We start from the raw sequence: 14,958 nt of genomic DNA, 5'->3' as shown, positions 1-14,958 counted from the left end.
CCTCCTAGAGTCTGAAGCAGAAGAAAAGATTGAGAAGAGGTGGTAAGAATACACAGAACTATACAAAAAAGGTCTTAATGACCCAGATAATCACGATGGTGTGGTCACTCACCTAGAGCCTGATACACTGGAGTCTGAAGTCAAATGGGTTTTAGGAAGCATTACTACAAACAAGGCTAGTATCACAGAGTCGGACACAACTTACCAACTGAACAACCACTACCACCATTCTAGATGATTCTTTAAAGTCTTGTGGATTTAAACACCATTTGGTGACTCTCAAATTTTTATCTCCTAATCACAATGCTCTATGGACCCCCAAACTTGAAATCTGTTGGCTCAGTATCCCTATTTGTATGTGAAAGAGACATCTCAATCTTTATGTCTAAGAACAACCACCCCTCCCACCAAACCCATTATTACCTCAGTGCTTTCCATTTTAGCCAGGACAACCACTATCCTATCACTTTGGTTTAAAACAAACAAACAAAAAAAACACGTTGTCTTTTTCTTACCTAACAGCAGATCCCATTGGCTTTACTTCAAAATATATTCTAAATCCTACTCATTCTCAACATTTCCACTGCTACCACCTTCTAATTTATTAGAAGGTGAGAATCTAATTTATTCCCTGGGTGATCTTCCAGCTTGCACTTTAGAAAGTTAACAGTCTACTACCACAAGCAGCCATTTTAGATTATCCATGCCCCAGCTCAAAAACATCAAACGGCTCCCATCTCCTTACCCTACTTAATAAGAGTCCTGACCATATCACTAATCTCATTTCCCACAGTCATTAAAACTAGGCTAACTGTGCTCTAAGCACCCTGGCCTCCTTGCTTCCTCCCAAAACACCAAGCACATGAACCCTGAAGACTTTTTAAACTTGCTCTTCTCCCTGCCTGGACCATTCACCCTCAGGTTCTTCCAAGGCTGGCTGCGCTTTCATTTAGCTCTCTACTCAAATGTCAAGACTGTGATATTATTACCCAAGAGAGCACACTCCTTATTTCCTTTCCTTGTAAGTCACGTCAAGAATGCCTGCACATAATGGGCACCTAAAACACGCTTGGTTAAATGAATTTGGATTGTACTTATTCTTCACAACACTTGTTTTGTGAGGTACCTCACCGAGGTAGGCGTACGACAGCAGCAGAAACCCGGTAAAGCCTGCCTTGCCGTTTTTGAGCGCGTAAGGACTAGCGCAGGATCCCCTTGCAGCTCCGTCAGCCAGAGCTGAGCCTTAAGAACGCTCTTTCGTTTTCTTGTCCAGTCAGGAAGGGGAACGGGTAAGCAAGAGGAAATGAGGCGCAGATGAAAAGGGAGTCTCAACTTTGTAGCATTCAGTTGAGAGAGAATCTACTATTATTTACTGCGGCGTTTGTTTTTACTGGGTGGCCTAGGACCCGGGGCTGCGATTCGATACAGAAATCCAAAGCGCAATGGACTAAGCAAGGAAGTCGGCCATTTTCAGAAACTAATCTCCGGGTAACTCCGCCCTGCAGTGTACGCAGGAAACGGGGCGGGATTTATTGTGGGCCTAGCTCCGGAAACCACACCCTCGCAGGCGTCCCACCTTCGAGGATTCACAAAACTCAGAGCGAAATTTAACAGTCGGCAGCGAAAGCGCGCACTAGAGAGCCAATGAGAGTCCAAGGAAGGGAACAGCGCCTGAGGAACACTCTGTATGTCCAAAAATGATTGGCTGAAGTCCTCCTCTCTTCTTTTTGGTATTGGCTGAACTGTTTTTCCCCGCCCACCTAATCCGCTTTTTGCCTAGGTACTTCTGATTGGCTCCTCTTGGGAGGCGGGTGGGCAGGGTTGGGGACTGTCATCACGGATTGGTGGATTTGAGTACCTGGCGGCTCCTTCCAGAGCAAGGAGCCCGTCCCATCTTCTCTCTGTCCCGTCTCCCGACCCGTACGCTTTTCCCCGAGCTCTCGCGCACGAATGGTTAAAAAAAAGGGCGGGGGGAGGGGGTGTGTGTGTGTGTGTGAGGCTCGAGCCCGCCGGCCAGGCCTCTAGCTCCCAGCGCGCGCCCTCAGCGAGGACCCGCGCGAGCTGCCCGTGACGCTGCCTGCGCTGTTTGAAACTGCAGAACCCGTTACGATCTTGGGGCAACTACCGTTCCAGCTGGTTCCGGAGTCGGGGCGTGCCAGAGGGGCGAGTGGCGGTCGCGAGGCGGCTCTGGCCTTTCGCGTCTCTGCAGCGTGGAGACCAGAACCGGCACTTTCGTAGGACGCCGCCTCCAATCGCGGCGCTGGCGCGGGCGGAGGCTAAAACACGGGGGTCCTGAGACAGAGGAAAACGCGCCAAGTTCCCGTCGGTCGTGGAGTGAGGAAGACCCTAGCGGTTCGGGCGCCCGGCTAGCGGAGCCGCTTCTGGCGCTCCTTGCCGTCCCGGGGCGGGGGCGGGCGCGGGAGGGCGCCGCTCCGGGGATGTAGTTGGTGCCCGCGCCAGGCAGGACCGAGCTGCAGCCCGGGTTCCCGCTCTTGAGCGCGAATGGTCACTTCCCCCGGGGAGGGCGATCGGGTCAGCTTTTCTGAGGGTCGGGGGCCCGGGGAAGGGGCTCACCTGTCGCACCCGCACTTAGCGGGTTGGACTCGCCGGCGTCACCGCCGCGGACCTCGCTCTGGGCCATGACCAGGTAAGGAGGGCCCGCGGAGGAGGGGCCGGTTCCCGGGCGCCGCGTCAAGTTCGGCCGGCGCCCAAGGGGGCCGTGGGGAGGACCCCCGGCTCCTTGGGTTGCCGCGTCCCCGCCCAGCTGCCAGCCGAGCCCTCCACTCAGCGGGCCGTGCCCCTTCCAGCCGCCGCTAGGGACTCGGGCAGGTGCGGGCTGGGCGTAAATAGGCCAACTCCGCGGGCGAGGGGCCGGGCGTTATGGTTTTGCTCTCAGACGCCTCCCGCCTGGTGCCCGCCGCCTCTGACGGGCTCGGACAGCGACACCGTCCGTCATCTCCTCAGTTTCTTTTCCGTTCCTACAGTGTGCGGGGTAGGGGCAAGAAATGTTTGCACTCACGTTGTTCTGTGTCGGTGATTGCTAAATTTTACCGCGCAGTTTAACTTTTAGATGTTCTACAAGTTTTTAGAACGCCACGTGTCTTAAACCTTTGTCGAGGATGTTATCCTAGTTTTACATTTTTCGTGAAAAGAATTGAGTTGTGCCATATTAGAGGAAAGAACCTGAAACTGATGGGACTTCGTGCTCACACTGTCATTTGGCCAAGAACATTTAACGTTCGATATATTGTGTTTTCTGCGAAACCTGATTTAGAGAAACGTTTTTGACGTAACAGCCTCCCAGTGATAGGACAGCCAGGAGCAAGAAGTGGTATAGCTTAAGATATGGCACCTGGTAAACTGATACATAGTCTAGGTAGGGCTAATGTTTAATCATTGCTTTGAGGAGGCCTGAAGATTGGTTTATGGATTAGGATTGATAGTTATTTCAGCTGCTGGGTCGTTTTTGTTGTTGTTAAGTCCGATTACTCTCTCAGAGAATCCAGTTTCCATCGTTTATTAGAATTGGCTCCTAAGAACAACCTTTTACAAGAATCAAGTTATGCTTAGGGATCCCTGACACTGTAGTGCAGTCTAGTTTACCATTAGTGATAGCATTTCATACGAATAAATTGAGCTGGAGTGTGGAAATTGGTTTGCTTTCTAGGTTTTCCTGAGATGTCTCAAAAAAAGGGCATGTTTCACTGCTGAGTTTAGTGTTGTGAATTCCCACTTCAGAGGCAGCTGAGTGAAATGCTTAAGGGTGTGAGTTTAGTTCATCCTTTACCTATATTTGAAAGTCATTGCTGAGCTTTTGGACGCTTAACTGATTTTCTGGTAGTAGATAATTATTCCTAATATCTTCCTAATGAAAAACAGGACTGAAGTGTAAAATGACTACCACAAATACAGCCTTTTTTTAAAAAAAAAAAAATCCAAGTTTTATTATAAAACAGGGAAGAAAGTTTGCACAAGGGAAGCTTTTCTTTTTTCCTACTTCAAGCAGTATTTTAATTCTATAGTTAGAAAAAGTTTGGAAAGTCAGTATATTTTGGTTTCTAGTGCAAAAGAATTTGATATACACAAAATACAGCAGTTTTACACGATTATCTCAACTTCGAATAGTTTATTACACAAGTTTTTAGGTGTAAACACTAGGTATAGGCCTTTTCTTGTATGTAGATTTTTAAGTAGATTATTCCATATAACTAGAAGAGACTTTGGAAGAAGAACTCAAGTCACTTCCAGCATTCCTTTGATTTTCCATTCATCCTTTTTCCCACCTTGTACTGTTGCTCAGTGTTTTCTGGATGAACTAACAGATGATAAGTTTTTACCCTTTAATGATAATACTTTACCACACATATCTTACTAAAGTGGGGTATTTTGTGATGCTCCCCTTAAATCTAATGGCAGGCTAATAAAAGTTCAGTATCAGGACTTTTTTTTGTTAAGAGTTAAGGACAAATGGCAGCTTGTTCATTTAAGCAGTAAACATTAACTGCCTCTTATTGGTGGGCATTAGATTTTCCAATACAAAGTTCTAATTAGTACCATTCCTTGGTAAATTTGTTTTCAGAAATGATTTTATTGCCTACAGTTGATAACTGAAAACGAATAACCTTTTCTCTGATTAACAGATATGATTGGTGATTACAAGATCCCTGTATAAGTTAATTCCTGTCAACTGCTTGGGATTTGAGGAGAAAATGCCTGGTGTCATACCTAGTGAAAGTAATGGGCTTTCAAGAGGTAGTCCATCAAAAAAAAACAGACTTTCCTTGAAGTTTTTTCAGAAAAAGGAAACCAAGAGAGCCTTGGATTTCACAGATTCTCAAGAAAATGAAGAAAAGACTTCTGAATATAAAGGGTCTGAAATGTATGTATGTTATTTTTAGCTTTTCTATACTTTTAAAAGTTCTGTATCAATGAAAAAGCAGGGAACTTGGTTTGATTTCTACAATCATTCTGACCTGATAGTCCATGCTGCTGCTGCTACGTCACTTCAGTCGTGACTCTCTGCAACCCCAGAGACGGCAGCCCACCAGGCTCCCCCATCCCTGGGATTCTCCAGGCAAGAACCCTGGAGTGGGTTGCCATTTCCTTCTCCAGTGCATGAGAGTGAAAAGTGAAAGTGAAGTCGCTCAGTCTCTTCCTACTACTAGCGACCTCATGGACTGCAGTCTACCGGGCTCCTCCATCCATGGGATTTTCCAGGCAAGAGTACTGGAGTGGGGTGCCATGGGACATAAAAAAACACACATTAGTGAGACAAGTCTAGCAGTGTATAGTAGAAACTGGATAAAACTGCTGGTTCCCCACAGAGATCACATCACAGTTAATATTATAAATCACTGAAATTGTGTTTGTCCAGTTAGACTAACTTACAAAAGTATTTGTTGACTAAAATTATTTTTCAATTTAAACCTGATTATAGTGCAATATGTTTTATGTAAGGGTAAAGAAATTTGTGGTGGGCTTTTGGTTTGGAAGACCTGACAGTTACCTGAGATGCACTTTGTAGTCCTACCTAGTACATGAATTCTCAAACCTATAAGATACGTTTTTGATGAAATAAATCCTTCAGTGATTGAAAAGAAATCAGAACAGAATGATATTCTTTGTTTCACCAGTAATGTTGTAGTTGGAGTCTATGCTTTGCTCTAAATTCAACACACAGTCACTCTGCTATATGACTAATGTAGATTTGGTCCCCTGTGTAATTTCCTAGTATCGGTATTTACCAATAATCAGTTTAGGAGATTATGTATAAACCTCTTGTTTACCAGCTTCATGCCTATAAACACCTTAAGGTATTAAGAATAAAAGCCAGCAGCTGTAAAATAAAAATGCTGTGAAGACTTTGTTAAAATGAGGTTAAAGAATTATAAACTTGAACAATTCATTTTTAAGTGAGGGACAGCTATATAAGTAAGTATCTTCATAGACTTGGTTTCCTCTTAATCTTTTATTAACAGAATCTGACTTAGTGCAGCCTCTCCCAAATATTGTCATATTCCCAGGATTCTGTTCAGAGTTAAACTACTTGATTAAAATGTCATGTTGGCTGAACAAATCATAGTACCAGTTCTGTAGTTTTCTACTTTGTAAAGTGGGATTAGCAGACCTTTAGTGGAATTGTTTGAAGCTTGTTGGCTGTAATATTGTTAAAGTGCTTGTAATACTTTTATTCTGGATGTTCAGCAGTTTTTACACCTGTAAAGATTAATTCTGTTAAAATGCCATCTGAATAAAATCCATGTACTTATCTACAACTTTGCGGAAAAGACTAAGTCTAGGGAAGTAGTATTTCTACTCTAAGATTTTACTTCGTTATCCATTTCTCTTCTCTGTACTTAATAGTGACCAAGTTGTTCCTGCGGCACAGTCCTCGCCTATAAACTGTGAGAAGAGAGAAAACTTGCTACCATTTGTGGGACTGAATAATCTCGGCAATACTTGTTATCTTAATAGTATACTTCAGGTAAGTTGACAGTTGTGCTGTATCATAAAATTTTAGTATGCAAAGACTAACAGTGTTTTCTGAGAATCTAGGTTATTGGAGGATTTCAGTTGTCCATACTGTCTTTGCCATTGATTGTAAATGAAACATAATGGGGTAAAATAATCACGATTCTAAATTGTACGTTATAAATTTCCTTTGAGGTAAGAAAAAATGATATATTAACATTGGGATAGCAAAGTTGAGTAGATGTTGGGTAAATTGAAGATACCAGACCTTTAGTTTTCTGTCCAGTTGGTTCTATGTGATATGAGAAGGGGATGACAGAGGATGAGATGACTGGATAGCAGCACGACTCAATGGACGTGAGTTTGAATTGGTGATGGACAGGGAAGCCTGGGATGCTGCAGTCCATGAAGGTCGCTAAGAGTCTGACAGGATTGAGCAACTGAACTGAACTGATACATGTTTTACTCCTTGAAACTATGTTTCATGTTATACACTTTAGGCTCAGTGCTTTGCTACAGAGGAAAGATAACAGGCTACTATGATGAAAGAGAACAATTGTTGACACACATCTTAATCTCAGAATTTTAAGTAATACGTATTTGAACATGCTCTTCAAAAAGCATGATAACATTTTAATGATTTTTTTAGGTATATTGTTTTTGTAAATACTCAAAACAGTCTCATTTTATAGGTATTATATTTTTGTCCTGGTTTTAAATCTGGAGTGAAGCACTTATTTAATATTATTTCAAGGAAGAAAGAAGCCCTAAAAGATGAAGCCAATCAAAAAGATAAGGTAAAATATAAAATTAACAAAACTCACTTGCTTAGAAATGAAAAAGTAATAAATACACAGAGGATTTGGGAGAATGACCAAGATTATTTCTCTTAAATTTACATGTGAAAATTAAATGTCTTATTGGCAATTATTTTTCATTCTTATGGGGTAGGCAGTTTGCTTAATTATGTCCACTTTTATATTTTTTTCTCCAGTCCTCTTGATTTATTATCAGTAAACACTTTCACACATACCACCATACAATATATTGTGCCCTTTTACCCTATTGTATTTTCAGATTGACTCATTTTTACTACTTATGTAAATCTGGAGAAACCTTTGACTTACATAATTAAAAAACCATTATCACTCACATAATAGAAAGTAACCAAAAATATGCTTAAATTTTTTTTGAAGTTTATTTTGTATACTTCCATAAAATTAGTCTTATGAAATTAGAGTTAGAAAAGCTAGTATTGTCTAGTGAGAAAAAGGGGTAAGTTACTTAATTTGTTCATAAATAAAAATATTTGTGTGTTTCTTGACAGGGAAACTGCAAAGAAGATTCTTTGGCAAGTTATGAACTAATATGCAGCTTACAGTCCTTGATCATTTCAGTTGAACAGCTTCAGGCTAGTTTTCTATTAAATCCAGAAAAGTACACTGATGAACTTGCTACTCAGCCAAGGCGACTACTTAACACACTCAGGTATAGCCTATTATATGATTTTAGGTTTCCAATTTAGCTACTTACTACTCTCTTTGGAGGAGAGTGCTATGTGAACAATGGGGGGAATAAATGGCAAGGAAAGCAGAAACTACAGGTCTATAGTCCTGATATCCCAGAGGCTCAGAAGACTGGAAATTTTTCCTAAGATTGGTACTAAATTCATTAAATCTGAATTTGTATGAGTTTATATTCATATTTACCTGTAATGTGAATATTCATACATTTCTGTAGAAGTAGTAATGTGTATAATTAGGGAATACTGTCCCTATTTTGTCAGTGATATGTATTTTACTTACATGCCAGGTTTTTTTAATCTGAAAATTTCTGAATTACCAAATATACTTGGTCCCAAGGATTTCAGATAGAAATCCTTTGGTCTGTATCCAAAATACGTTATACACAAGAACAACAAATCCCAAGCCTTCTGGTTTTGTTGTTTGTACTCAGAAGAAAACTATTAACTGAATTAGATTTCTTTGTAGTATTGTAATGAAACTTTGTCCTATATATAAAAAGGGTTTATCCAAAATATTACAGGGTTTTAAGTCTTTAAAAATTATTTCATCGTTTAGGAATAGACCTAGATGTAACATATTGCCACACATTTGTTAAGAGGCAGTGTAGCCTGGTGGCCAGGAGTATGTTGAAGCCTTGATTTTTGCATATCTGTGACTGACCTAGAGAAGTTATCTGTAAATAGTGGTGATATAATAGTTACCTCATAAGGTTATTGTGAGGATTACATATTTAATATAAAAAGCATTTAGAAGGAATTCCCTGGTGGTCCAGTGGTTAAGACTCCATGCTTTCATTCCCAAGGACCTGGGTTTAATTCCTGGTCAGGGAATGAAGATCCCACAAGCAGTGCAGCTTGCCCATGCACCACATCCTCCAAAATGAAAAGTTTGAGACTGTCCCAGCAGTCCAATGGTTAAGACTGCACTTCCACTGCTGGGGGCACAGATTTGATCACTAGTCAGGGAATTAAGATCCCACAAGCTGTGCTGCAAGGCCATAATATCTATCTATCCATAGTAAACATTGTGTACATATTAGCTATTATTAAAAATATTTAGGAGATCAAAGTATTTGTGATGATGAAAACGAGATTAAATTTGTTTTTCAGTTAAAAGTTTAGGTAGGGAGTTTCAGATTAGTAGCTGAATAAATGTTTCTGGACTTCAATAGTTCTGTAATGGCAAGGTGGTTTTTTGTTTTGGTATTATATCTTCAAAACTAGAATAGATGAAATGAAAATTTTTGTTTATAGGGAACTCAACCCTATGTATGAAGGATATCTACAGCATGATGCACAGGAAGTATTACAGTGTATTTTGGGAAACATTCAAGAAACATGCCAACTCCTAAAAAAAGAAGAAGTAAAAAATGTAGAAGACTTATCTACTAAGGTAGAAGAATATCAGAAAGAGGAAATGAGTGATAATAACAGCATGGAGATGGACAATATGAGGCATTCTGAGGACTATAAAGAAAAACTCTCAAAAGGAAATGGGAAAAGAAAAAGTGATGCTGAATTTGGTAACATGAAAAAAAAAGTTAAAATCTCCAAGGAACACCAGTCTTCGGAAGAAAACCAGAGACAAACCAGATCAAAAAGAAAAGCTGCAGGTGATACATTAGAGATTTCTCATAAAATAATCCCCAAGCACATTTCTGAAAATGAGAGTACAAGACCCTCCCAAAGGAAATCAAAAGTTAAAATAAATTGGTTAAAGTCTGCAGCTAAGCAACCCAGCATTCTTTCCAAGTTCTGTAGTATGGGTAAAATAGCAACAAACCAAGGATCCAAAGGACACTGTAAAGAAAATGAATATGATCTTGAAGAGGACTTGGGGAAGTATGAAAATGATAATACAACTAATGATTGTGAACTTGAGTCTCCAGGGAATAATGATATGCCCATTAATGTTAATGAAGTTAAGCCCATAAACAAAGGTCAGTATAATTTATTCTTGAACATTGATAGGAAGATTAACAGCTGCAGAATTGGAATTTTCTTAGATGCATATACATCTGGTATAAGTTTTAAGAGAAGTTTAACACAATGTGAACTAGTTTTTTAAGCACTGCACTTGTATGTAGTTTGTGTGTGTGTCTTAAGGTAATAGTAATTTATGTTTATAAATTAGGGGAGTTTAATACATCTTAATGACAAGGGAATATTTTATCCCTTTCTATATGCAGTATTTGACGTAAACTCAAGAAAGAAATTGCATTTACTAAGTAGTTATACTTGAACTGGATTTCTACATAGGTTCACACAGATCTCAGGGAAAATTTGTAGAACTGACACACTTTGGGATATCTTTGGGAAGGGAGTTTTAAGACACAATTGTGTTGAAACTCTTCATTGAGGTAACAGTAATTCATATATTCAAAATTTTCTTTACAGTGAGTTTATATTACATGATTGTCACCTCTTAATGCTAATAAGCAAGTTGAAATGTGAAAATCAGCCTTTTATTCATGGTCTACTTTAAATGGAATAATGGTTATTTGTGCTGTACTGAAAAACTCATCTGTATAGATTTGTATTTTCCTTTTTTTGTTTTAGGTGCAGAGCAAATTGGTTTTGAGCTAGTGGAGAAATTATTTCAAGGTCAGCTGGTATTACGGACTCGTTGCTTAGAATGTGAAAGTTTAACAGAAAGAAGAGAAGATTTTCAAGACATCAGTGTACCAGTGCAAGAAGATGAGCTTTCCAAAGTAGAGGAGAATTCTGAAAGTAAGCGAAATCTGAGTCTTGCACGGATCATGGAATAATTTCAGTTTTCCTCAACAAAACAGTCTAATAAGTAGCTTATATAATTATTGAGAAAAAGAAACTGTCTTTAGTGTAATAAAATCATTCTCGTATAACTTCATTTGTTAATAGTTAACTATATTTGAAAATTGTGGCATCTTTATTTTGATGTATAGAGTATGTTATAATGAGAAAATGAAATGCTTTAATAAGTTAATTTTGGCTACTCAAATATCTGAGCTGTTGAGGATATTTTTGTTGACAACATATTTGAACCTAATGTTCTATTTTGTGTAAACCACAAAAAGAAGAGTAATGTCATGGGAAATGATTGAGACTGGTTTACCTGTTTAGATACTGTAAATCGACTTCAATATAAACTAAAATCTCTCACATGGAGTCAGAGTAGGCCTATCTTGATTTTGCTGTCTCTTTTTCTCAATATTTTTTTTACCAGATATGAAATATTTAGAGGTATGTGCTCTGTTGAAGAAAGTTACTAGTTTCTGAAACTAAAAAGAAATCTCTTTAGTTATTATATAGGAAGGATTAGTCAATTAAAAATGCATGCTAATTTTGAATATAAAAAAGTTGTAGCTTAGCTTTTCAGAGATTTTTCACTTGTGAGTGACAGGATTCTTTTGTGTAGTTTCTCCAGAGCCAAAAACAGAAATGAAGACCCTGAGATGGGCAATTTCACAATTTGCTTCAGTGGAAAGGATTGTAGGAGAAGATAAATATTTCTGTGAAAACTGCCATCATTATACTGAAGCGGAACGAAGTCTTTTGTTTGACAAAATGCCTGAAGTTATAACTATTCATTTGAAGTGCTTTGCTGCTAGTGGCTTGGAGTGAGTATTCTAAAGTTTTATTCAAAATACTATGATATTTACTATAAAGGAAAAAAAAGATCATTTTAACTCTTGCTAATATTTCTTAGACTATCAAAATCATTTTATTCAATAAATAACATAAAATATGTCTTATACATGTGTGTGTGTGCTAAGTTGCTTTAGTCATGTTCGACTCTTTGCAACCCCATGGACTGCAGCCTGCCAGGCTCCTCTGTTTATGGGATTTTCCAGGCAAGAATACTGTAGTGGGTTGCCATGCCCTCCAAGGGATCTTCCCAAACCAGGGATCAAACCCACATCTCCTACATTGGCAGGCAGGTTCTGCAGTAGTGCCACCTTGGGAAACCTCTTATATGGATTTTACAAGTACACAGAGGTTGTATAACCAATCAGAGGGTTGCTGCTCAGACACAATTCTGATGACAAAAAACAAACATCATTGGAATACAGACCTTACTCAGCTTCACCACTCATAGGGATTGTCCTTAAAACCTCTTTCATCTCTTCCTGCTGTCAGCATCCAGCTACATATGATTTGTTCATTTTCATTCCTTTTTAATGGATTTGATTAAAGCAAGGAACAAATTTACACATCAGCTTTTTTTTTTTTTTTTTTTGAGGGGAGAGAAACAAGCAAAATTTAGTTTTAAGTAAGCCAGGAAATAAAACAGGTATGAAGAGATTTTTCTATAGTTGAACATTTAAGTATTTGAAAGATTTAAAAATAATAAATATCAAAATTCCAGTTAGTTTTAGATAGACTTTTCTGACATGTAGATATAATGTCATTGTAGCTTTTATTCCTTTCTATATTAATGAATTGTTTGAAATTACCATGAGAACTTCCCAGGAGCTCTCCACACATTTTATTTTGCCAGAAGATGACATAGTCCTTTCTTTCAGTGGACTTCTTCTTTTCTACAGTTATAGCTTTTCCTTTTCCCCAAATCTTGGTTGTAGAGACAGAATTCACACTAAAATAATTTATTAGATTTACAGGAAAAGAGATTTGAAGATCAGTGGTTTTTTTAAATGTCATTTTCTTACTGTACAAAATTAGGAAAATAAAAGGGGGAAGTGCCATATATCCTACACAGTAGCACCTATTAGTAGTGATTTCAGTATTTGTGTAAATGTCATACAAAATTTGGGTGGTGTTTTCATTTTGTTTTTATTCATATGACCAGTAAATATTAAGGGTTTATTCAGCCTTTTTACTTGGTTTCACATTGGGTGTAAAACTGAATATATAAAGTGGAATCCCAGAAAACCTTTTTTTTTTCCTTCCAAAGGTTTGACTGTTATGGTGGTGGACTTTCCAAGATCAACACTCCTTTACTGACACCTCTTAAATTGTCACTAGAAGAATGGAGCACAAAGCCAACCAACGACAGCTATGGATTATTTGCAGTTGTGATGCACAGTGGCATTACAATTAGTAGTGGGCACTATACTGCTTCTGTTAAAGTCACTGACCTTAACAGTTTAGAACTAGATAAGGAAAATTTTGTGATCGACCAAACGTGTGAAATAGGTAAGCCAGAACCATTGAATGAGGAGGAAGTAAGGGGTGTGGTTGAAAATTATGACAATGAAGAAGTGTCTATTAGAGTCAGTGGAAATAACCAGCCAAGTAAAGTTTTGAACAAAAAAAATGTAGAAGCTATTGGACTTCTTGGAGGACAAAAGAGCAAGGCAGATTACGAGTTATACAACAAAGCGTCTAACCCTGATAAAGTTGCCAGTACAGCACTTCCTGAAAATAGAAATTCTGAGACTAACAATACTAATGGGACCGATGAATCTGATAGTAACAAGGAATCCAGTGACCAAACAGGCATTAACATTAGTGGTTTTGAGAACAAAATTTCATATGTAGTGCAAAGCTTAAAGGAGTATGAGGGGAAATGGTTGCTTTTTGATGATTCTGAAGTGAAAGTTACTGAAGAGAAGGACTTTTTGAATTCTCTTTCCCCTTCTACATCTCCTACATCTACTCCTTACTTGCTATTTTATAAGAAATTATAGAGTGATTGTATTTTCCTTGTGTATATATTAAACAGACATGGATAAACATTGGTAAATTGATTACATCAAAGTAGCTTATCTTTTGAAGCTATTGGATATTATTGGTCTCTAGGTTTTTATATAAATAGTGAAATTTGAATTATTGAAAACCATATTAATTTTTAGAATGCATTTTCCTTAGTAGAGACTAGTGATACATTAGCTTCTGGGAACAAACTTGTATAGGTTCTTAATTGAATTATTCAAAATGGAAGCATTTAAACACTTTTGAATTTACATCTATCTTTTGTGTTTGCTTTTTAAAATAAAGTGCTTGTATTTGTATCTCCATATTTTGGAGTAATTATCTACACGATGTTTATAGGTCTTGTGGTTTTTCAGCTAAGAAGCAGCATCTCATTTCAGTACATACAGTTTTGTAAATCATAAACCAAACCTTAGATGGGCTATATTACAGGCACAAACTCTGGAATATGTATGTATTCACAACAGTGTACATTTTGTGCCTTGAATCACTTTGAAAAATATCTCAGAAAACCTGTAGTCAGTCCTCTTCTATCTTCAGAATTTTATGTGTATTTACGAAAATAATTCTGAATCCTAGTAAATCTTTTGGGGCATGGACTAATTTGTATTCCTTCATAGTCATACTCTGCACGATCTGTATATAGTACATCAAACTTAGAGGTGAGACCTTAAATTTAACTTTTTTAAAAACCAGGACAATAAAATGTAAACTGCTTAACAACAATGTATACAAATGCTTGAAGAATTTTTTACTTGCATATTTTTTACCATATATATAGCTGGATTCTCTTTAAAAAAAGAATGTGTGTATGTATATATACACACAAACATACTATAAACATATATACATAGAAGAGAATAAACATGCATAATTACCTTTAATAATACTTTCTGACAGTTGGAGGTGAAGAAATTTTCAAATAGAAATTGCGCTTATTGGTCCATCTTAACTGTCATACCTAGTTTTCCTTTAAAGTAGATGTATAACTTTAAGGAATCCAAAACTGGAGAACGTAAGGCTTTAGGCACAGAAAAACTGGGTTAAATTTTTACTTTAAATATTAAATTGGTAAATAATTATGACTTGTTAAAGGACATTCCTGATATTAAGAATATTAAAAATCCAAAGAATATATAATTCTTGGAATAACACTGCTATACCCCACCCACTTCAACAAATAAGAGTACCAGTCACCTAATAATCTATACAGTTAATGTCTTACAAATTCTTTTACAAGATGGTGCGATATAAAAAGTCACAGTTCATACCTCTTTCTACATTCAGAATCAATGGGACCTTTTAAA

The 14,958-nt window shown here is 38.0% G+C and overlaps 1 protein-coding gene across 1 annotated transcript; it reads left to right on the top strand.

The window, feature by feature from the left end:
• The first annotated feature begins 2,289 nt into the window (after positions 1-2,289).
• USP1 (ubiquitin specific peptidase 1) lies at positions 2,290-13,956 on the top strand. The gene is made up of 9 exons (XM_005899850.3): positions 2,290-2,647; positions 4,641-4,879; positions 6,364-6,484; positions 7,164-7,268; positions 7,799-7,959; positions 9,251-9,936; positions 10,556-10,726; positions 11,394-11,595; positions 12,891-13,956. Exons 2-9 carry the CDS (start codon positions 4,710-4,712, stop codon positions 13,624-13,626), a joined length of 2,352 nt encoding a protein of 783 aa, XP_005899912.1. The 5' UTR covers positions 2,290-2,647; positions 4,641-4,709; the 3' UTR covers positions 13,627-13,956.
• Positions 13,957-14,958: the final 1,002 nt, after the last annotated feature.

Source organism: Bos mutus, chromosome 3 (genome assembly GCF_027580195.1).
Source record: "Bos mutus isolate GX-2022 chromosome 3, NWIPB_WYAK_1.1, whole genome shotgun sequence".
Lineage (NCBI taxonomy): Eukaryota > Metazoa > Chordata > Mammalia > Artiodactyla > Bovidae > Bos > Bos mutus.
Note: the sequence above shows the minus strand (reverse complement) of the source record. Positions and strands in the feature narration are given on the sequence as shown.